This window comes from Pagrus major, chromosome 20, assembly GCF_040436345.1.
Source record: "Pagrus major chromosome 20, Pma_NU_1.0".
In the NCBI taxonomy this organism is placed as follows: Eukaryota; Metazoa; Chordata; class Actinopteri; order Spariformes; family Sparidae; genus Pagrus; species Pagrus major.
The window spans coordinates 10,772,410-10,796,931 of record NC_133234.1 but is presented as its reverse complement, the minus strand read 5'-3'; the positions used below and the strand labels follow the sequence as shown (position 1 = coordinate 10,796,931).

General features: G+C 43.6%; 1 protein-coding gene across 1 annotated transcript in view; it reads left to right on the top strand.

The window, feature by feature from the left end:
• The window catches only part of fam20cb (FAM20C golgi associated secretory pathway kinase b), a 56,435-nt gene that overhangs the window by 25,349 nt on the left and 6,564 nt on the right, over window positions 1-24,522 (top strand). The window contains exon 4 of the mRNA XM_073489124.1: window positions 20,781-20,873. Coding sequence (XP_073345225.1) covers window positions 20,781-20,873 — 93 coding nt within the window. The remainder of the gene's footprint in view (window positions 1-20,780; window positions 20,874-24,522) is intronic.

Sequence of the window (24,522 nt, the reverse complement as noted above, 5' to 3'; positions counted from 1 at the left end):
GAAAGACAAGAAGAGGAGAGGGATGACTTCAGCCCCAATCAGAGGCAATCTGATGGCATCTACATGTAGCCAGACCATTTGGAGCACACAGAAAGGCTCTGGGGGCACACCTACATTATTCAAGCGCCACATACCTCTAGCCAAACACCTCTCTTCTTTATATCCGGATAATGTTTGGTTACTAGGGAGGTTACAGGCTCCTTGCTCTCATCTCTGCAGAAGAAATGGCGTAATGTTACCATTACTGGAGAGAGAACATGTGGCGTGAAATGTATGTGTATTGTGTAAAGAGTCTGGGCATGTTCATAGGCACTTTTGCAGGAGTTTCCATTGCATACCTTGGATTCAGAAATCAGTGTATGGTTTGGAACATGTCAGGAATTCAGACGAGGGGCAAGTCTCTTTGCCTGAGGTGAGGGGAGTTGTCAGGAAGTCTAATGAGGGGCGATTTACAAGTTGCTACTTTTTGATTGGATCTGTATCAAATATGAGCATTAATTCAGTATAACATATAGTCCCCATAATTCACAAAATCCTCTTTTGGCCGGGCTGGTGTCAGCTTGGCTGATACAGTATGCACCATTAATGCATTTTGAATCATTAAAGTGGTTCTCCAAGGCTAGCTATTTAGCCGGGGTGGACCAAACTAGCAGCGCTAGCCTCAACGTATCCTCTGTGAGCGAATAATCAATCAATAGTGTAGTAGTAACAGTAATTAATTAATAGGGGTGTCAAAATGTCGGTCCTAAATCGAAGGTAGATTGAAATGAGCTTTTGATTATGATCATTGAATTCCAAGGCAGTATCGGTGATTCACCCACCACCACCGGTCCTGTTACGTGCGCCGACCTGCCTGTATCCGGCACGCATCCAAAGGAAAAAGAAAAACACTTTAAAGACGACACAACTAGTTTACCTGTAGCCTGCAGTTGCACTTTCTGACACCTATCCTGTGTGAATGAAGACAATTAACTGATTGGTACTCATTGGAGATGTTTCAGAGATCCTGTATTGATTTCTTTGAGAAGAGGGTCTACTCGGGACAGGTTTGAGAAACAGAACTCTGTAACAGAGTACATTTCTGTCTTTTGTTGCTTTTATTGTTGAATCACTGAAGGGTGGTATTTTTTGTTCAATTGTGGAATCTTAACTTTTGGAGAATATCATTTGAACTTAGCCAACACTAACCTGCAAAAAGCCACTATAATGAAGTCAAGCTGTGGATGTAAAATGCCTCATTGAAGATGATTTTGAAAGTGTAAATACCAGTTGTTGGGGCACAAAACTAATGATCTGTTGATCTTTACAAATCCAGATGCGAGTCTGCCAATAGCCGAGCCGCCAGTGCTGAAAGAATATTTTAATTGAAAATATTGAATTGACCATAATCTCAAATCGTCAGTCAAAGTCAAATCGAATTGTAGATTTGGAGAATCGTGACAACCCTAGTCATCATCTGATTGTTTTTCAAGCAAAAAAACGAATCACATGATTGCTCAAAGTTCTTAAATGTGTTTTTCTTCCTCTTAGATTGTAGTAAATCTATGTCTTTGTGTTTGAGCAGATATGTAAAGATAAAATCATTACTTGCTGCCCTACCACAGGTACCATGTCATGAAAATAATGAGTCATTTCTTAATTATAATTTATCACCGCAACAACTTTGGCTCTGCCCACTGAGGTTAGTCTCAGCCAATGAGATTAGCTCTGCCTCCAGAGAAGCTCTGGCTCCTTTAAATGTTTGGATAACCAGATTTCCAATTTACCATATGCATGTCCCTATGGGCTTCGGTGTGTCATACAAAATCTGATCATGTACTCAGACTGCAGACATGTTATTATCCTTCCAGTTCACCCAGTGGAGCTGGTTGTTTTTATTAACCTCAGTAATATAATGGCAGCCTGTACCGTCCCTGCCTGCACATGCACCTATACTGTAGATGTACATATACATTACTGAGGTGCTTTTTTGCAGCAAGACTGAAGAGTTAAAGAAGAGTAGCACATTTCAGTTGAAATGGTTTCAGTCAATCCATCTTTAAAAAAAATGCATATAATAGCATATTTTGGAATTGCACTGGACATAATTTGTGAAAATATTCCCATCTTATCAAGTCACAAATGATGTCTGCAGTGGAGGAACACTCTGTCCTCCCTCTAATTGAGACGCTGTAATTTGCCTTATTTGCCAAATGAATTGATGCTCCGTCCTGAGCGCTGAGAAGCGAGAGCCAAACACAAAGCTGTCTTCTAAATAGCAGCGGGCGAGCAAGCGAGCACTTTGCAGAGAGGAGGCTGGACTCAGCAAAGATGTCCGAACCTGCTGTGAGGAAGAATTTTTTCCTCGTGAGCATCAGTCTAATTACCTTGCCAGCAGTCATTTTGTGATGAGCTGTATTTGTGGATTCTCATTTTATACCCAAACTCAAATGATATTAACACATTAGTGATTTTTTTTTGCACCTTAAATCCTAATTACAATTTTTGATGATAGGATTATCAATGTTTTGAATCAAAACACATTTAGGAAACAGGCTTTTTGAAGCCATATACGCTGTGTAAATGCTTTTTAAATGACCTTAAGCGCTTTATGACCAAGTTAATAATGTGAGACAGGACCCTAGAGCATTATAAACTATTAAACCACATTGTGTCACGCTGCTGAGCTGATTGACCCCGGTGTGAGGTTGTGTGCCGTGTACCAGCGTTCATCGCCATGTCCAGCTGTTTCCAGATAGTCAGCCTCTCTCCTGGGGTAACACACACTCTTCACATGATCACTGTACAATGATGTATGTGTGTGTGGAAGACAGCTGGTGGCCTATGTGTGTGTGTGTGTGTGTGTGTGTACGATTTGAATTTCTACTTTTCCACCTGCTCTCTCAGCATCTAAACCTCACTGGAAATCGCCTCGCCTGCACTTCACATCTCCGCCTCTCCTTCTCTCTTTGCCTGCTCCCCAATCACAGATGTGGATGGTGGACTCCCCTGGGTGCCCTTACTCCGTGCCTGGGAGTTCATTTAGTGTCAGCCCTGGTCTTATTGACTGCAGTCTACACAATGGCTACAACACATGTCCACGAGACCGTCTCGCCTCCTCTGGAAATGAATCCGCTCTCAACAGAAACATCGCTGCCATTCTCCTCTCCTTTCACTGCCTCCTCATAATTCTATTAGCGCTTCCTATTCAGGAACCGCCTGATAAGTCCGCCGCACAATGAGCGGCGCAATGGAGAGGTTCTTCTGGGGTTTGGATGGTGCTGGCCTGTGTGATGTTTCGGAGAGCCTTGGCTTTGTTCTCAGTGGTGTAGCCTCTAGCAGCGACTGCTGCTGCTACAGTAAGCTGCAGTCTATCAGCTCTGAGAGGCGCTTGATGAGCTTAGGAGAGGCCCGTGTCTTTGCCGGGGCTTTCATGTTCTGTTTCTGCTGCCACACATGGCACGATATAGCATCTTGTGTGTGTGCGTGTGTCGCTAATATGCACTTGCGTACACATAAATGATCAGACCTAGAGTCATATATGCAAATGCCTAGCACATCTTTGCTGCCTCAGGGAATATGTGCATGCGTGTGTGTGTGTGTGTGTGGGTGTGTGTGACGTGACTGGGCCACTCTCTCAAAGGAAGATTAATATTGCCAGCGCCCGTCTGCAATGTGTGTTTGTGCCATTAAGCTGTGTCAAACAGAGAGCCATAATCTGGATTGAACCGTCTCTGGCATGGAGGCATTCTGACTGGGTCATCATTAATGTGCCGGCTAGATTTAGAAAAGTCAGCTCCGTCAGCAACACATGAATCACTGAAGTGTGTTAATGTGTACAGTCAGGGGCTCCAACCTTCAATCTGACGAGGAGAGACAGATGTGCTATATAAATACTGTATTGTTATCGTGATATGAGCCTATATATTGTCTTAGATTTTTGGATATCATCATATCCCAATGAAGTCACATTTGGATTCACAAAATATTTTAATTAACATGCAATCTGGATTGGATCAGGTGCAAAGCGGCAAAGTGGCTCCAAAACCCAACTAACCGTTCTGTTAGACATGGCGATGTCTTGTCCGATCGAGTTGTTGTCCCACAAGCTTCTGTTTTGGGAGCCTTGCTTTTTATAATCTATGTCAACAACATGTCCAAAAAGACTCAAATTGTGCAAGTACCGTCTGTATGTAGATGATACAGTCATGTACTTCTTGCCTGTGCCCCCATTGCAGAGATGGCCTTTTCAAATCTGCGGAGTGATTTTAACACCCTGCAGCTCTCTATCGGATCTGAAATTGCTTTTTTACCAGAGCAAACAAAGGTTCCAACTCTTTCCATCAACACTTTGGACAGTGTTGTAATTCAGTCTGTTGATAACTGTGAGTACCTGGGAATTTGGCTGGACAAGCTTTACACTTCGAATGAGTCATATTATGCTTTTTCATTTTGTCCCCTTTCTTTCAGTGTTTTATATACTGTCGGTCTTATACATGTATAAGTCCTTGAAGGTTAAAAAGCCCAAAGTCCACTCCAACAGAAGCTCCTCTCTCCCACAGAAAACATTGCTCTGAAACACCTCGTCCTTAGTCCTCACTTTAATTATTTATGTCTATATTCCAGCAGAATTGAAGCTAACTCGAAGCTGAAAACACAACAGAGCCAACCAGAGACACAGTGAGCGGTGCTGGCTCAGGCGTGTGTGAGCTGACCAATCAGAGCAGACTGGGAATTCGGGAGGCGGGCCTTAATGAGACAGGAGCTAAAACAGAGCTTTTCAGACAGAGGAGGAATGCAGAGCTGATTGGACAGTATAAGAAAACGGATGTGATTTGTGCATTAGCAAATGCAAACCTATTCTAGTAATAACCTAAAAGTACGAACCTGACATTTCTAAATAATATGTCTCCTTTAAATATCAAATCAACCACCTCGCAAAGAAATTAAAACTTACCAGACTGATCTAATTTGTTGTCCTAGATCTATCTATATGCACGTTAATGATTTTTTTTAATCAAAAATCTCATTGCGTCAATGTTTTATGAAAGTACCAGCAGTCATCCCTACAATAGTGAAGCAATATTGATATAGAGGAATTTGGTCAAAAATATTAGATTTTTTGCCCAGAACTAGCATTTATGAAGTTCTTTTGAGGAGACTATAGACGTATATATCATCTAAAGGCCATATCTCCCAGCCTTAACTGAATGTTTGATGGGAAAAGAGAGGGCTTATACTCATGTTAATACAAAACATAACTTAACTGAAGCCTCACTGCATCATTAAAACATAAATATGTCTTGTTGCAGGCACTGATGATAAAAAATGTATTTCAAACAACATTCCTCTTCCTCTGAGCGCTGCTGCTGTATTACCTCTTATGTTTCTTCCTCCCCTGTCTGATCCACCTCCTCTCCAAGCAGTTTCTCCTCTCCTCCCTCCTCCTCTCCTCTCCTTTGTGTCCGTCAGGATGTAAGCACGGTAACACCGGGCCTTCTTGGTAATACCTTCTAATAAATCCATTGCACGCTGCGAGAGCAAAAGGGCGGATGAGGGGGATTGAGGGAAGGAAAGAAGAGAAAAGTGCGGCGAAGAGGAGGGCGGGCATGAATAATGAAAAGCGCCAGAACTCACGCTGTCCCATCAGGCCCGGCGACACCCCGGCATCCTCCTGTGCTGTTTTGGTTACAGGCAGATGAAGGCTGTGTGCGCACAGGAAGAGGGAGATAGGACCGGAGAAGAATGGCCTGAGAAGTGAGCGAATGGATGTGTGCTACGTGCTTCGAGTGCTAAAGAGAGAAGCTGAGGAGGACAGAGCAGCTGATAATTAGCAGTAAATGTTGTTCAGGGAGGGAGAGAAAGGCAATTGGTTTGGGCTTCATCTCAGGCGCTTCTCTGTTCATGTCAGAGAGCTTCTCCTGTTCTCTGCTCTGTTTGTTTTAAACAATAATGCGTTGTATTTCATCTGATCCCAGCACCACTGTGATATGTGTCTATGAGAATTTTATTAGGACTGCAACTCATTTCTCATCTAATCCACTGATTATTTTTACTGATATCAATTCATAATATCAATTAAAAAAAGTATTAAACAAACAAACATTTGTATGCTAACCAAAGTAGCCTCTAGCTACAGTAGATAGGGCACTGTAAGCAGTGGTTGGTGTGTCCAACCTGAAAGATGTGTGACAATGAAACACAAAGACCTTAGTCTGGGTGATATAGTTGAGAAATGTATCATGATACATGTTTCAGTTCAGTCAATAGGTAATCACTGATAATGATGTGTATGTCGCTTTAAACACAACCCTGGGATCTTGATGCCACTACTTGGAGGGTCGCTGTTTAGTGTCGACTGACAGTATATTTGAAGAAATCAAACAAAACAAAACAAAACTTTGTTGCGAAAAGGTGGAAACACTTTTAAATGATTGGCTGTTTGAGTTCAACTCTTTGCTCTCTCTATTATCAAGGCAGAGATTCCCACACATAGATTTTACTTTGACCGGCCACCCAGATATATTAACGGCCGCCCAAGTATATTTTGTCATCCATCCGAGAGAGCGATGCCATCCGCGATTGATTAACTAGTGGACAATCCGCCCTCGCTCTTCCCCGTCTGCTGTCAATCACGCATGCTTTGCAGAGAGACACTCTCTGTTACTACATTCCTCTTGAAAATGCATTGATTCTGATGCAACCTCTCCTTGTGTCAAAGCAACACCATGTAATGTTAACGTAGGCAGTCACATTCTCAGGTTGTCAAATCTTGACATCATTATCTCTCTGATTTTCAGCCAAATATCACCAATGCTGTGTCAGTTGATGACCTCTGAAATCTTAAGGCAGTGTCCTCATCAGGCCAATCATATGAATACTTGCTCCCAGATGATTTCAATGAATCAAGAGGATTTGACTGACTCGCTCAAGAGTTAGCATGGTTAAGCGAGTTCAGAGCTATGCTGAGCCATAGTGAGAGATGGGGCTATGAGAGATTGTTGACCTCCACCCACACCTTCTTCACTTATATTACATCAGGAGGGGGACAAGGGGAGGTAACAACACTATTAATAAAAAGCACTCATCCTGCCCTGATGTTGCTATCCTAGCTGCTACGACCCACAAGTCAGGTTTAATATGATTGCCATGGTTAACTTTATATGGAATTTGATATGTGACATATGGCAAGAGATAACTGAACAATTAACACACAAAGACAGGAAGCATCGCCATAAAAGATTGCCATGGTTAACTTGATATGGAATTTGATATGTGACATATGGCAAGAGATAACTGAACAATTAACACACAAAGACAGGAAGCATCGCCATAAAAGATTCCTAATATAAAAAATATAAAAAATCTTGGAGGCAAGAGATTATCTATTGTGCAAAGTACAACCTGCAAAACCAAACTGCCTGCATTGACCTGTGACATATGATGATCTTAAGAAGATTGGAATATTAATTTGCCCTTCATAACAGGTTAGACAGATACAGTGAAAGCAGCCTTAGAGAACACACAGCACACATCTGACCAAAATAACGCTGTGTAATGGGAAGAAATTATGTGACCTGACAGACAAAAGTGCTCAATGAAGACCTGCACTCCTGACACGTGTGCACTGTAAACACAGAGCTCTCAAAGCATGCTTCCCTTGCTCTCAGTTGACCTCCCTGCGGGGGGAAAGCAGAGAGAAAGAATGGCCATGACTACGCTGTGAAGGAGCAACCCTGCATGTAGTTACATAGAGGCCAGGGCCGTAAGCTTTTGTTGCCGCACACTTGAGAGGAAAGCTCATGGCAGGTGATGGAGAAAATTGCAGTTGAGTGATGAACAGAGAAGGCCGGTTACACAACGTGAGGAAAGCTTTCAGTTAGGATTGAAACTTAAGAGACTTGATTCCTCTCTTCCTAGGATTACGCTTCCTCCTGAGAATCCCTCCTCAATTATTTGCTTTTAAATGTCAATAAGTGTATTTACAAAGGAATTGTTTTGAAATACAGTTGAATAGAATATTATCTACCATCAAATAATATAATCATCCTGTAATGAAACATGTTTACTTTAGAGATACCATAAGGAACTTGTAACCGGTTATGAAACAGTCTCAATTTAATACTGACACGGTTGCAGCAGGTTGCAACTGTTTTTCAGCTGTACCTTAATCATCATATCCTGTACATTTGCTTAAGTGCTAATTAGCAAATATGTCAGCATGCTAACAAGCGAAACTAAGACGGCATGCATTGCATCATCATCCTGAGCATGTGAGCATGCAGTTGTAGCATTTAGCTTCAAGCAAAGCTAAGTACTGCCTCAAAAATACCTCTTAACAAAAAAGAAGTATAAAAGTATCTGTTTCTTTAAAGGAAACTGGAAGTATGTAAACATAAAAGACGCGCGAACAGGACTTGGTGGCGCTCATACCAATTCTGTCCACAGGGGCCGCCAGAATCAACACAAAAAGAAAATCGTTGTAGCTGCTTTAAAATATGTGGCATGTTTTTTGGGCCTCCTTACAGTGGCATGCAGTGATTTTTTATTTTTTCATGAATATGGTGACGTTCTTTATAACCAACCTTTAACCCCCGAGGCTCAACCTGCATCTCATTACAGCAGACAACAGCAGCTTTCCTCACCCTACCTACAGTTACATGGATGAGCTGCTCAATTCCAATTACACTGTGGTGATTGCAACGCTGTCACAAAGCCTACAAAGGCTGTTCAATGGTGCAAGACCACACACACACACACACACACACACATGCACACAATCACGCACACTGGAGAGCAAGAGTGGCTGGCTATTGTTGACGCAAGGAGAATTCAGGAGGGCTACATCAATCTTGTCATCAAAAATCAACATGCTTGTTAGTCTGTGTCTGTGTGTTTGTGTGTGTGTATTCATGGGCTGGGCTGTGTCTGTGTGTGTGGCTGTTGTTGTGTGTAAGAGTGTGTGTGTTTAGAAATGAGATTCACCTTTTGGTCTGAGCGAGGTTTTACTGGACTGTGGGTCGATAGATCAATGTTGAGTGGAAGGCACACACTCAGCAGAGCCAGAATAGCTCTGGAAAGGCCACAGCAATCAGTCTTAGGCGAGCCTGTCCCCTAATCATCCCGTGGAGATTCTCATTCTGAATGGAAGCTATTTTTACAAACTGGCACTTGAAGCACTTCCAATGAAGTCGAATATGCAGCAATTACAGATATGGATAATTGAACGTGATGACGCATTCACTGTCTATCTTCAACTGCTGCTGTTTGATACTCTTCTTATTATTTACCGCTACATTTTTTTATATGAAGCAGCAGGCCAGACTTTAAGTTAACCTAACAACACTCAGAGGCAGAGGGCAGCAGATAAAATCACAGTGCTTAATTTAAACCTAAATGGGCAGAGCCAAAACCACAGATTGCTAGCTGGCAAGCTTGAATAGCAAATAAATAACCCTGATCAAAAATGACTGGAATTCATCAAGAGAGCGGGGCTTCATAATGATACTCTAGCTGCTTTCTCTCCACCATTGAGGTTGAGCTCAACCAAAGAAATTATTTCCGTCTCAGAGAAAAGGCTTGTTTAATCTGCACTATAGAAAGCTCTTACTGCACTTCCTTTTCTCCTGAAATAAACGCCAGTCATCTGTAATTTTTTATTATTGCAGCTGGAACCACAGTATAATTTTATATGATGATGTTAAACACATTTTGTCTGGTGGTAATGAATGAATGGATCACATAAGTTAACTTTGCTTCAATCACAGTCTCAGCTGCTAGCATTTTAGCCATGCTAACAGTTTGAAAGGCAATATCAGTCTGCCTGTTGGTCTGTGTCACGACCCAATCTGAGCAGCACATTTGCATACATCATGAAAAATGTCAGCCATCTTGGACAGCTAGGTACGGCAACACCACTTGGACAAACCACGTGCAGTAAAACTGGCAATTTGTTAAGTTTAGTGATGATTGTTATTACATTTGCTAATTATTATTTGGGATGGCGGTGTGTGGGTGGATTGACAGGCAAGCAAGCACCGCCATCCAAATGAATCATGAGCAAATGTATTCATAATCATAACTAAACTGAACAAATTTAACTAGAGTTCTGTGTGTGGCTAGCATTTAGCTGAAAGCACCGAACTCTTAGCCTTATTTAAATATACTGGTAGCTGTTTCTTTAAAGGGAATTGGAGATGAAGAGGTCTCCTCCACTTGGCCTGCAAAATAAAATCTCAATAAAAATCTCAGATTTATTTGAACTGTGCAAACCATAAGTAGGCCACTGTATTCTCTCATTTTCTCCCCTTGACACAGAGTAAGTCCTGAAAGTTGTACCCATATATCACAGTATGTATTTCAAAAGGCATAATTCAACTCGCTATACGTTCATGGTCCATATAATTGTGCTGCACAATGTGATTATTTGGTCAAGATGCAGGCAGGCGTGCTGCTGCGCGAGCCGACTGACGGCGGCACTGCTTCATTGATGCCGTTCGTTTGAAAACTGAATGAATAGTGCAGATTAAGGATCGTCTTTTATGCCATACGGGGAAATTCATCATCTCCCCTTCCCACTCACCAAGACACACACATGTGTAATCCACCTCTGCTTTGGAAATGGAGATTAGAAGAACAGTTCAGTTGTCCTCTTATATGGTTTATATGTGAATTCAATGATGCATGTTTACATTTCTGTGGAGAGATTCAGTTTAAATCTTTGGCACCTTCATGTTTCCTGGTTTGCTGTGTGGAAAATTGGATTTCTTCTCAGACTTCGAAATACTTGAATTGATAGATCTATCTATCTATCTATCTATCTATCTATCTATCTATCTATCTATCTATCTATCTATCTATCTATCTATCTATCTATCTGTCTGTCTGTACATCCATACATCCATCCATAGTCTCAATCTGTGTATTCCTACCTCCTTCGAAGGAATGGCGTTGAGGCGTTTTGCAGTGTATAATTGCGTTCCCAAGCTGAATTTTTAATCCAAGACAATTTAATTAACTTGGAGCCCTTCCTGATTTCCTGCTGGCTTTGATGCATTTGAAATGAAATAAAAAGTGATTGGATATTTCCTGGAATGTTCCAGCACTGGAAGGACAACTCCTGGAAGCGTCCCGCTGGTTGTCTTCTCTCGCGCTGGAGAGCCGCTGTGCTCTGCTGGCGCCCAGTCAAACCACAGAAAAACATGCACTCCAAAAACAAATACAAAAGCATCAGACCTGGGATGATTCTATTTTCTCCGAGCGGTGGATCCAGATGGAGAGAGAAGCTGACATTCAGACGTAGCAGGGTTGATGTGTTATCAACAAAGACTTACAGAGACGGTGAGGAAGAAAGAGCTGCGAGATGAGAGGTGGTGCTGTATTAGGACGTGTACACTTCGCATCCCCTGTTGTCAGAGGCGGCGGTATATCTGTCTCAGATTATGTTGAGATGATGGCTTCATCTTTATGGCCTGTTTATCTGTTGGGGATATTTACAGGATGACATGACAACGGCTCAGGCGGCAGGAGAGGAAGAGGAGGCCGGGTGGAGCATTGTATATCCTGTGATATTACTTTGTGTGTTTACGCGCCTTTCCATAAAGGATTATTGCAAAGAGAATGCAAATCCTAAAGGGGCACTATGTAGAAATTCAAAGTCAGAGATGTTGTATTTACAATATTAATGAGGTAATAATACAAACTCAAAAATATTTATCTTTTCCATAACTAAATAAACAAGCTGTTCTCAGAGGAAAATGAGGTCCCCAGAACACTGTTTGCAGCTAGAAAGGTGGCAGGGTCCGCCACATATAAACAGTGTAAAACAGAATGAAATTGTTTTGTCCTTTAAGGTCAGTTTATTTATTCAGACATGAAAACGAAGAGAGTTTGTTTATTTAGTTTGTTTAGGCATAAACAATCAGTCAGTCAGTTCTTTCCCAAAAACTACATAGTGCACCTTTAAAATAACGACGCACACGCTTCACTTTTCCGTCCCCCGCCGTCTAAAAAGCCTCTCAGTAGCAATCTAGCTGAACATCCTCCTTCCTGCGTCTCCATCCTCCTCCTCCTCCCTCTCACAGCTAACGCTCTTCATGGCGTCTTGCCACACGTTAAACCCCTAATAGCTGTGTTTTGCTCTCTGATTTTCATTTAGGACTATTCTTTGCTAAAGCCTCTTTGAAGTGGCTCCAGATTGAGAAAAAAAAAACAAAAAAAAACAATCTGTTGTTTTTGTGAAGGAGTTGGCTATTTATTCAGGATGGCATCATTTACATGGTGCTGGCCCCCGAGGACTCGGAGGCTAAACTTGAAACAGGATGTAGTTTCTTTTAAAAAATCATCTCTGTTGCATAATTCATTAAATTGACATTATTCATAGGCTTTGTGATGTGCTCTATGTGAATCACGGGTACGTCTAAGAATTGGTCTCAGAAGGAGGATGCGTTTAGTGTGAATACATAGCTGTTTCCACTGAGAAGAGCTTTCTACATAGAAAGCAGGATGTAACGGTGTTTTTTTGTTTATTTTTTTTTTGCAATGAGTGTGTGTGTGTTATCCTAGTTGTCAGGTCGCTATCTTTCTATACTTTCATCACTTGCCAGTGTGTGTGTGTGTGTGTGTGTGTGTGTGTGTAGCCTATATATGCTTATTTGTGGCTCTCCTGCTCCTTCTGTGTCTATCCTAATATGTCTCCCCAAATGTGTGTGTGCATGCACCTACCAGTGTGTGTGTGTGTGTGTGTGTGTCAAAGAGAGAGAGAGAGTGAGTGAGAGAGCTTCGCTGGAAGGAAACAGCTGTCTCTCTGTATGTCAGGCCTGGGATCTGAAGGGGTAAGGGAGTAATGGAGGAGGAGGGAGGAGGATGAAGAGCACTGCAGTGCCTGGGGAGCTATGGCAGCCATCACACTACTCCGAAAACTGCGACACACAGAGCCCAAACCCATGCACAGAGACATGGCAAACACATACACAGACACACACACCTGGATCATGGTGTGAAGGTTGTTTAGAGAGCCCTCGGGATATTTGTGGTGAGTTAGTTAAAAAAATTTTAACACCTGACTCATTATACTGCACACACACACACACGCGCGAGAAGGTCCGACTGTGGGGGGTTTGAAGGCCGATGCTAATATTTGAAGATAGAAATCATTTCATGTTGTTATATTTGACTTTTCTGTGGACGAAATCCTTTGAAACAACATTCAGCCGTTAAGGCTCACTTCAACTCTCCACTGTACGCTGCACCATTCAGCTTAAATAAGTAAATGAAACAATTTAGTTATATGACAGCAGATAATGTAACCAACTGAAATCCAACTTTGAAGCAACTGAAAGGAAATGAAAAACTTTTACACCTTTTCTTTCTTTCTTTCTTTCTTCCTTCCTTCCGTCCTTCCCTCCTACCTTCCTCCCCTCCCTCCCTCCCTCTCTGTATGTCTTTTCAGTGTCGAACACTAAATGTCACCCCTGTATACCACCTCCACAGCCCTCACTCATATAAAATAACCTGTCACAGCTTCCCATTTACGCTCCATATCCCCCTATAAGATTACAGCGGCGGTTACGGTGGCAGCGGCACCAGTAAACAGTAACACGTATCGTCCGCCATGCAAACGCTCAGGTACGCCTGTCTCATTTGCTGCTGAATGGCTTTTTTCTCAATTTATCAAATGTCATCGCTCAAAAGGTCAGCCGTCACACGCGTTATGCTCGAGATAAAACAATGTACCGCCTCCTCTCATCTCCACTCTCCCCGAGGTGGTGATGCTGTATTTTTTTTTTTTTTCACCCTTAGGTAGGATTCGCTATCTTACCCTCTCATGCATTTACAGCTTACCTGCCTGGTCGCAGCTCAACACCTCCCTCTTGAGGTTTAAAGAACCTCTGTATGTGTGTGTGTGTGCATGTATGATCCTGTATGTGTATGGGTATATATAGATGTAAGTTTTGTGTGTGTGTGTGCGAGCGTGTGCTCACTTTGCCGTGCCCGCGGGTTTGACGGATGATGTGTGACAAGTGTGTGGAGTCAGCCCTTTGGTGGGAACCCGCTGGGGCTGGAAGATGCCCTTGTCCTTTTATATTTTACAGCAGATCTTTTTACTCCTCTGCTCGGCTTCCCGCTCCGCCCTGTGGCCTGCAACCACCGCTGCAGGCTTATGGTGATCGATTGGCAGTTTGACTTTGAAATTACATTAAAACATCCTCTTCACGCTACGCCCAAATGAACTGTGACACGCTGATACTTTGGGCGTTGAGATATTCACTCTCATTGTAAAGTAAAAGGAAATGTGTTGATGATGTTTGCTTTCCGAGATCCGGCCCTTTGGATCAAACAGAATGCTGGAGATTGGAGCGTAAGGATTGTTCAAAGTGAGCGGGCCGGACCATGAAAAAGTTGAAAGGAGAAAGACAATAAATGCACTGAGAGGAAGCTGTGTGGAAGGAATTCACAGTGAAATGCTTCCTGCATAATGCTGAGCTGTCGCAACTTTTGACGAACTTGTAGCCACTGGGATGCAACACTGACGTCTCAAAGTGGGAACATGGATTTGGGATGTGAGCACCCAGAAGGGCTCAAGAAAAGGAGCGTTTTGCACTTGAGCTCGACCGATATATTAGTTGGCCGACATTATCGGTGGATATTGGCCTATTACAGATAGATCTAGGTTGGCTCAGGAGCAGGGGTGAAAAAAATAGTCGAAAATACTAACTAGTTTTACATACACGTTATATGACATGGTTGCATTATGAGAAATGTAGGATTTAAACAAGTCTGACTCTCTATTTTTCTATTGCTTTAACACTGTGAGTCCTTTTTTGTTAATGTTCTCTTGAAAGCCTCCCAGCTGAGTGAAAAAGCAATACTGAATCACAGGAGTAACTGAACTTTGATACCAGCCAACTGCACACATGCTACGGGTTTACCATCCCGGTCAGTCTTATACCAAAGGGACAAGGCAGCCAGTGTTCAGTTTTGCTGTGTAGGAGTATTTCCTTTCACTTTCAACTGATCGCCGAAGGCAGGAAAGGGACCAACACTAGCATTTTACTGGGAGAGAGTCAATCTAATGAGTGTATTTTTATTTGCTGCTCGAGGCAAAATACCTGTTTTTCCGACTTGATGTCAATAACAGGGCAAAAGGAAATGCCTCTTCCTTTCCTTCCATCCCTGCTCTCTCTCCTGCTGGTGTTGCAGAGGTCAGCCGTGTTGCGTACGCGCAGGTAGATTTTCCAGATGCGGCGCTCTCGTTCGGCTTTATGTTCTCACACTGCTGTGTGTTGGCGGTTAGACCTCCGCTGCACCGCTGGCTGCCGGGGCCCCTCGGAGCCGGGGAGCGGAGCCAAGAAACTGTCTGGCCACCCAGTGTAAACTATGTGTTTACAGCGAGGCCGGGGTCACGCTGGCCGTGCTCGGCACGGTACGTCTCACCTGCTGCCGATGATGAAGGATGTGATGTCAGTGTAGACAGGCGGCGCCACCAAATCCTACTTAAAAAACATGCTATTTCTGCTGCTCTTAAAGAATAGCGTTTGACAGTTCTACTTTGCCTTGGTTAGGTGGAGAAGAAATATATTCTTTTTCTGGCAGCTTTATACAAGATATCTACTTATCATTCAGCATAAATCCGCTCCGGATTTGTAAATATTTTAAAGGTTAAGCTCAAGCATGCAGCCCAAAGTGAGAGGGACGAGTGGCTCTTGAGCAACCAACATCCCTGCCCTCCTCTCTGTTTTCTCTGAGCTCAGTGCATACTGTGTACTCAAACATTTATAGACTTTATTATGTGGTCATGCATTTATGTATGTTTCCCCTGCCTTCACGTCGAAGGCGCAGCTTCCCTGAGACAACACGCCCCTAATGGTTTGCTTGATCAGAACACGCACAGATTTGTCTGAACACAGGTGCTGCTGTTCGAGGACCCAAACATAACGTTGCGTAACGCTGAACAGCTGCATATTTGTTAGTTCAAAGAACACTAAGAGACATCTACTGTAGTTTGTCCTCTACACCGTCCCTGCTCATTCTCCGCCGTTTAACTGCGCTGCCTTTGTCACTGTTAATCTCTCCTCCTTTCTTTGCTCCTTCCTCTCTCTTCAGTTGTCCTCTCTCCCGGTCAGCGGGAGGAGGAGGAGGGGGGTCATGCCATGCTCTAAATAACTTTATTGACATTTGAATTGGATGTGGATCACGGTAATTATCCAGCCTTCCTGCTTCCTGGCTGGCATTCAGCGAGAGGAGGGCATCAGTGTGCAGCCACATCTCAAGCCGGGGCCACAGGCAGAGAGACGGGCCTCAGATGCAAACACATGCTTGTATTCACGCGCCGTTCGCTCATATTAGCATTCACTGTGACACAAGACATGTGCACCTCGTCAAGCATATCGGAGCGCACGAATAGAAGCATGAATGAAGCAGCTTATTGTGGGTTTCTTCCCCTATGGAGACAGCAATGTAGTAGGACTGTGTGAAGTATGCTTGTGGATTTCTTTAAGGTTGAATAACCATCAATCATTGCACTCGACTGTTTGCTCATGCTTATACTCCATGACCTGTGTATGGTCAGCACGTTCATGAATTCTGGCAGAGACTGTATGTATGATCATGTCAGGCAGGACTGGAAATCAACCTTCCCCGTGTCTCTCGGTCGTCTATACAAGTCTGTGGGTGATTTGTTAAAGTTGTTTAAAGCTGCTGGACTGTGAATTTCTTTGTGAAGGTATCAGGCCGGGTCAGTTAGCCTAGCTTAGCATAAAGACTGGAAACAGGGGGAAACAGCTAGCCTAGCTCCGTGTGAAGGTGACAAAAATCTGTTCACTGGCTCTAAAAGCTCATTAATTAAGATTACTGAAGGCAACCTTGAGGTGACTCCAAGACTTGAGGAAGTTTCTGTGCCAGGCTAAGAAACAGTCCAGCGTGTAACCCCACGCAAAACTAAATACATGCAATATTTTATGTACAAACTTTTTGTGCTGTGTTGCATAGTCATTTTAGCATAAATTACCCGAATCGATTAAAAAAGAAGACAAATCATGATCTGTGGCTGCTAATTGTTATGCTTTCTTGTTCAATGAAAAATATAAAGTTATGCTTTTTTGCGCATTCTAGTAAATCTGGGGCATGCTGAGCTCGTGCTTTAGTCAGCAATATGACCAACTTAATTATCACTGCATCGGTGCTGCAGTTTTCCTGCAGTAAATGGAAGCCCTTTGACAAAAATACCACGTTTAAAGTAAAAAAAATGTCGTTTTTACACTTTTTTTGCTTTCAGAGGTGCTGGAAGGCAGATTTGTTACCTTTAGACAGAGCAAAGCTACCTGATCTTCCTTGTTTTCAGTCTTTATGTGAAGCTAAGCTAACAGACTTCTGACAGTTACTTCATATTTAGCGTGCAAACATGAGAGTGGCATCAATCTTCTCCTCTCACTCTGGACAACCAAGTGAATAAGCGTTAACCAGTTCCTTTTGATGAGCCATTGTCAACTGGACAAAAACTGTGAAGAGCCTCTTGAACATGCTGTTATTTTGCCTGCCATGCACTTCCACCTCACACTTGCTTCCTTATCCCAAACTTTATGTATTATAGTCTCCAACAAACATCACAGATTTATGCTCTAGACTTCCTGACATCTGGCGGGAAATAAATCCAGGACCTGACTTAGCACAACTGTCCCCATCGATAAAGCAGTTGTAGCCGCCTCGTACGCTGGACTGAATGATATTGTCCTGTTGCGCAGCTGAGCAGCGCTGGTGTAAATAGACACCGCTCTCTGCTTTCAAAGTCAGTCTCATTTTTCCTTGATGTAGAGTGAGAGCTGTGTCCCTGAAGCAAGGCTATCCAGAGGAAGGGAGCGATACAATCAACAGACGGCACTCGGCCTCTACTGGCAGAGAAGTGAGGGATGAGCAGGAGAGAGGTGAAGACAGTGAGGACATGGGGGTTGAGAAATGTTATCATGACACTGTATATGTTACATTTTTAATGCCGATCATAGCAGTCTGCTGTGAAAATGGGAGCTGAACACCTCCAAACACTATTCAAAGCTATTTTAAAGGGGCAGTTCACCCCGTGATAAAAAATACATATTTTTCCTCTTACCTGTAGTGCTATTTATCCACTACACCACTGTTTTGGTGTGAGTGGCTGACATTTGGAGATATCAGCCGTAGAGATGTCTGCCTTCTCTGCATAATAATGGGAACCGGTTGACACTCGACTCGTGGAGCTCAAGATAATGCACAGCTTCTGTTGTGAACAGTTTTACGTCGAAGAAACGTGCGTCTACTCATGGAGAGCCTCTAGAGTCATGGACAGGAGGCTGATGCTCGTGACAGCACAAGATGTGAACACAAATGGCATCCTCCTTGGCTAAGCTGTAACGTTAGCAAGCTAAGTTAGATAGCTAAGTTAGCTGGCCTCTTGCCTATGAATAGATGAACGCTTCCTTTTGCGGTATTATATGATTGGTGGGTGTAGTTCGGTCGGAAGAAAATAGTTCCTACAAGAAACTGTAACGTTAGCTAGCTTAGTTAGCTAGCCTCTAGAGTCATGGACGAGAGACTCATGCATGTGACAGCGCGGGATGTTAACATGTATGGTGTCCTCCTAGGCTAAGCTCTACATTAGCTAGCCTCTCATCTATGAATATATGCACGCTTCCCTCTGCACGGTGACTTGGTTGGCAGGTGAAGTTTGGTAGAAAGAAATGTGTTCCTACATGAAAGCGCTCACAGAAGGCCGACATCTCTGCGGTCAATATCTCCAAAACTGGCAACACACACCAACACGACCTAGATGAATAAATACCACTACAGGTTAAACGAAAATGTTGTATTTTTAATTTTGGAGCGGCTGTCACTTAAGACAAAATATCATTCAGCATGATGATTTTGTGTTTACTTCGGCCACCCATCTGCATGTGGCTGTCTGTCAAATGCTTGCAGCGAGATAGAGGTTGGAGGATGATTAGAGAAAGACAACAACAGGAGCGATACAGAGGAGGAGATTGAGGAATTTTTAGTGGATGAGTGTGTTTCTGGGCTCCATGTTGGGTTAGTTAATGACTGGTGCATATGTCAGCCACGCAGCTGTGGTGTTACAATCAGCCAGCCAGCTGAGGAAGGGAAGCGACGGATGGAAACGGAGAAAAGAGAGGAGGAGGAGACAGATATAAAGTATTAAGCCGTGGACGCGGGGAGAAAAAATAAAGCAGAGAAAACAGTTCTGCGTGAGGGAGAGCGGAGAAGCAGAGGAGGTGAGATAGAGGATTTTGAGCGGAATAAACACAGAGGCATCCGGAGGGAGAAGAGAGAGAAGGAGAGAAAGAGAAGTTGCCAAGATAGTTTCCATTCTTCTCATCCTCCCTCAGCTAGCTGAAGCAGAAATGGCAGAGGCTGCAGTCCAAATCATTACACTCAGCTGCCTTCCTGGAAAGTATTTACTCTTGTCAATAAAAAAAAGCAAAGAGAAGGCAGAGACAGTGTATAAAAGGAAAAATAACTCAAATATGCAGCTCCTCTGTAAAAAAAAAAAAAAAAAAGGACCTCTCCTTGTATTTTCAAAGACATTAACATATTTTCTATAGCCAGCACCTTCTCAGGGAGTCTTTTCACCTCCACCTCCTTTGACTTCGCCTTTTTACCCCAGCCGTCCTGTTTGTCCTGCCCCGTCCTGGCCCGTGTTCCATCAGCTCTGGGTTTTAAGCCTTTAAGAGCCTCTTTTCCCTCCAGTAAGAGCTTTAAGGCAGAATGTGTGTGGAAAGCAGTTTTTTTGGGTGGAAGGATCAGAGCCGGACAGAAATAGGTACCGATCGAGAACAGGAGTGGATGCTTCAGGAGGGAAGTCTCTGACCTTCAGTTGTTCCCGCTTCTTGTTGCCCCACAAAACAGCCAAAGTAGCAGAAGCGGGGGCCTTTTTGTGAGGCAAGGACACCAGTTTATTGTGGCTTGTTTATAGCTCACAAATTCTGCTCGCAGTGTTAGGTACACAGGTGTAAAGACTGAGTGTTTTATCACCTACCCGTCTCCTCTGGAGTGAAGTGATTGTAACGCGCCAAAGTCATTGTGAAGTTTACCGAGCAAGTGTTGTAATGTTGAACGCCTGTTTGTATGCCGTCTTGCATACTTGCATTGTGAAACCCACAAACCCAAAGTTAAAAAGGTCAAAACCAAGAGAAGCTCCTCTCTCCCACAGAAAGCGCTGCTCCTGAAAGCCTCGTCAGTAGAGCCTTTAATTCTGTGACTTTGTGACATCACATTACATCACCAATTTATGCCTAGCGCCTAGTTTTGATTAATTTAACTCAGCTGCTCTGTTGTTGTTAACGGTGTTGGCTCAGACGTGTGTGAGCTGACCAATCAGAGCAGACTGGATATTTAGGAGGGGGGCCTTAAAGAGACAGGAGCCTAAAACAAAGCGTTTCAGACAGAGGGGGAATACAGTGCTGCATTTTAAAGTATGTAAACCTATTCTTGTAGTAACACAAAATAACTGATATGAACCTGAAAATGAGCATTAGATGTCTCCAGGTAATTTGTCAAGCGAAAGTAGATTGAATATCTCCAGACAACATTCATTTTGGGAACTCTGGGATCTTGTGATGGGCAATTTTTGCTACTGACATTCTGGAGGACAAACCACTAAATCAAGAAAACAATGGTTAGTTGCAGCTCGAGCTTCAATATTCTGCACTGTCGGGTTGACACCGAGCCTTTTTGCATATTGTTGACTGTCATAACCTTGTGTTTGCATCACAGATACACCTGACCTCTAATCCTTTCTCCTCGTGTCTCTGCAGGCAGACCCGGGAGCAGGAGACCCCACCGGACTTCTTCTATTTCTCTGACTTTGAAAGACACAACGCTGAGATCGCTGCCTTTCATCTGGACAGGTGAGTCGCTTTCGGCCGGTCTCAAGGGGTGTTGTGTGTATCTTGTTCGTGCGCGTGAGGCACTGCGCTGTCACACGTTCATCCATCTGTCTTCTTGACGCTAGACGATAGCTAAAAGTGCAACCAGCTGAAGTGTGAGCAAGTGAAATAGACCCTTTTCATGGCTGACATTTTGTGTTGACAAAGCAGGAAAAGCACAGGTGGTATTTATAGCATTAATGATGGCTGCATTCCATTTAGTTGAGCCCAATTTTTCTTTTTAATTTTCACTATCAGATGGGAAGCTGTGAAATGTTAACTATCTGTCTGAACCCCTACGTGTACACGACTTCAAACAATCATTCGAGCTTCCCACCCCGAGCGTGACATCAGAGGAAAATGGCCGCCGTGTGAATATGGTCTACTGCTGAGGCACAAGACACAGAAACAGAACAGTGAGGCTACTTTGGTTTGAAAAAATGCATCTTATGCATCTATTTCAGTAACATTTTGGGTGCTGTGTTGTCTTAGAAACAACACGTTGACTAGATAGTAACTAAGCTGCCGTGTTTAGAGCTGCCATTAAGCCCCCCTAGTTGACTCATTTTGTGATTAACAGCAGGGTGGAACACCTTCAGCTGTCTCTTCAGGGTGTTATTTCCAATTGATCTGGGATTTCTAAAGGATCTCGTCTCTCGCTCTACCTTTTTGCCGACCGAAAGCCTTCATGTTGTCACTTACTCTCTGTCGGTTAGGGACAGCGTCACCTGGGTTTCTGCCCTTGTCAAACAATGACAGGGATGTATTGATTATATTTTGACAGATAGACTAGACGCACGGTTGTGGGAAAAAGGTTTTATCACAGGTTTTATCATCAAAGATCTATTTTTAGCTTGTTATCGTCTCGTCTTTCACCGTGAAAAAGAGGTTGTTGACGAACACCATACTTTTCATCACTATGTAGTTTTGGAGAACAAATTCAAACTCTGAACTTTAATATTTACAGTATTAATGAGGTAATAATACAAACTCGGAAATATTTATTTTTTCCATAACTGAGTAATCAAGCTGTTCTCAGAGGAAAATAAAATGTTTATTCTGTTTATTCAGTCGTGAAAACAGAGACAGTTTGTTTATTTAGTTGTTTCGGCATAAAAAAGAATCAGTCAATAAAGATCTTTCTCTTGTCGGGCAACCATTCAAAGTAGTAAACAAATGTGCATTAGCCATTCTTATAAACTAACTTTTGAAACATATACACTCCAAAACATGTAAACATAAGACCCCCCTTTAACTTTGGGTCCAGAAACTGCCCCGATGCTGCAAACCTTCTCAACGAAATAAGAAAAAAGCTGATGTTCCTGAATCTTTTCACACTCCTTCAAGCCCAACCACTTCTTTCCGTCCCGCAGGTTTTGTTCCTCCCTGATTGCTAATTTGCTTCTCCTTGTGTCAGCTCATTAACCACCTGGGGGGAACAAAAACCTGCTGAACACCTTACCTGACGGGCCACCACTGGGTACCTGTGTTGAAATAGCTTTATGTGTCTATAAGTTCGCCCCTAAGTATAGCAGTACAGATGTGCGTGCATCTGTGTGCAGGCATGCCTTCTCCTCTGTGCATGCACGCCCTCCACACACTGTCTGCTCTTATGTGTACATTTGCCTCTCCTTTTCACCGTCTCCCTCAGAACCTTTTTTTATTTCAAACCCAGTGAGCGGTGTGAGCCGGGCCTGTACAGTAGAGGCTGTGAGCTCTGAGAGGCCATGAGTCATAGAGAATGAATGCCTCCCTCCCGCAGCTAGCATCTGACTGAACAATGACTGCAGCCTCCTTGCTTTGCTAACCACCACGCTCTCTGACTTCACCGCCTTTACGAGGTTAACACTTTACGGCCGGCCTGCTGGAGAGACTCTAATGAAAAGAGAAAACCTCATGAGGCTCTCTGATGGACCAGAGAAAGCGTTGCTATTAAAGCCCCGCTGACGTCACTGTGGCTGTATGTTATTATGAGCCGAGGGATTGTGTTGTAGTGTGTGAACGCTGGTGGTACAAGATGATACCCAGGTCACACACATGTCCACACTCACACACACAATAGGGGCCACGGAGGGTGAGGGTGATGTTGAATCTGCTTTGCCTTCAGGCGCGATGACACAGTTCAGCAGCAATTGCATTAGAAGCAGCTTTCTTCACCAGTCTGCTCCACATCTGGTCCTCTAAACACACACACACACACACGCACACACACACACGCACACACACGCATACACACATAAAAATACGCTCACACACTCCCGGCATATGTGTGGGTTAAGGGGAAGAGGAGGAAACCAAAGGCATGAAAGGCCCTGTGCCCATTCTAAATATAAGTCAGGAAGGGGTTTGCCAAAAGCAGCGCTTTATTTTTTTTCCTTATTTTGTCTGTTCTAAATTAGAGCCTGGCTACAGAGCTGCTGCTGCTGCTGCTGCTGCTGCTGGTGGTGGTGGTGGTGCTGCTGGTGCTGCTGGTGCTGGTGCTGGTGCAGAGACTGAGGCTACACTGCCTCCCAGGGGGTTCACAGACACACACAGGCTCTTTTAAAAGGAGTGTACGCACAGACACAGAGCCACTTGTCTTTTCTTATGTAGGCTACGCTGCTGTAAGCATCATTAATTATGTGATTGGACTTCAGTTGGAAGTGCACTTGGTATTTCTGCATTAGGTGGGGAAAAAGAGCATTCAGCTAGAATATATAAAGACATACAAAGACTGATATGAGCTTAAAATATGAAGTTATACAGACCGAATCAACGCGATGATGCACAAACAACAACAGCGATTTCCGGGTAGACAGCTGGCGCTGGATGTGCATTGCGAAGATGTGAGAAAACAGCAAACACACTTATTTCTGTGGCCATTTGCAGCCATAACTATGACATTTGCAGATATACAGCTAAATGCAGGCTTTCCTACCCGGAAGTTATTGGAGACAAACGTGTGTTTGCTTCTGTAGCTCCAGATTCACGAGACCCACTGGGCTCTTTCTACATTTTTCAGCTGTGTACGTGTTCAATAACGATTCCTGCTCTGCTGGTCATGCACAGCTCTGAGCTGGTCTCTCAATCCCACCCTGAATGTAACACAGGTTTAAAATGGCCACAGTGGGAGTAACATTTATCAAAGGGACAAGGATGAAAAAAATAAACCTGAGTGATGAACAGAAGTGGAGTCGGCGCTGGCTGTTCCCTGTAACATGGCAGCGGGCCCGGGCCCAGCAGGCCAGGCGGTGCTGCGCGGTGCCTCATCCTGTGTCCGTGGATAGAGACATGAGTGTGTGCTCTCCCTCCACCCGCCACCACGCTACTTGATGTCATCATTTATGCCACGAGCTCTCAGTTAACAGCTCTTTTTTTCTCTCTCTCTCTCTCTCTTCTCTCTCCGTGTGTCTCCCTGCCCTCAGGCCTTGGCCATTAGGTGTTGTCAGGGGTATCAATTTTTAAAGAGCCTGCGCTGATGTTGCAGCCCGGGTGGTATTGACGACAGAGGCTACACATGCATAAAATAGGCGTGTGGCACGCACACATGAAGACAGCCACGCCATCACTCAGTAAAAGACAGCTTTATTGAACCTGCCTCTCTCCATCTGACGAACATACACATTGACACTCACGCTAGTTTCCTGTCAAA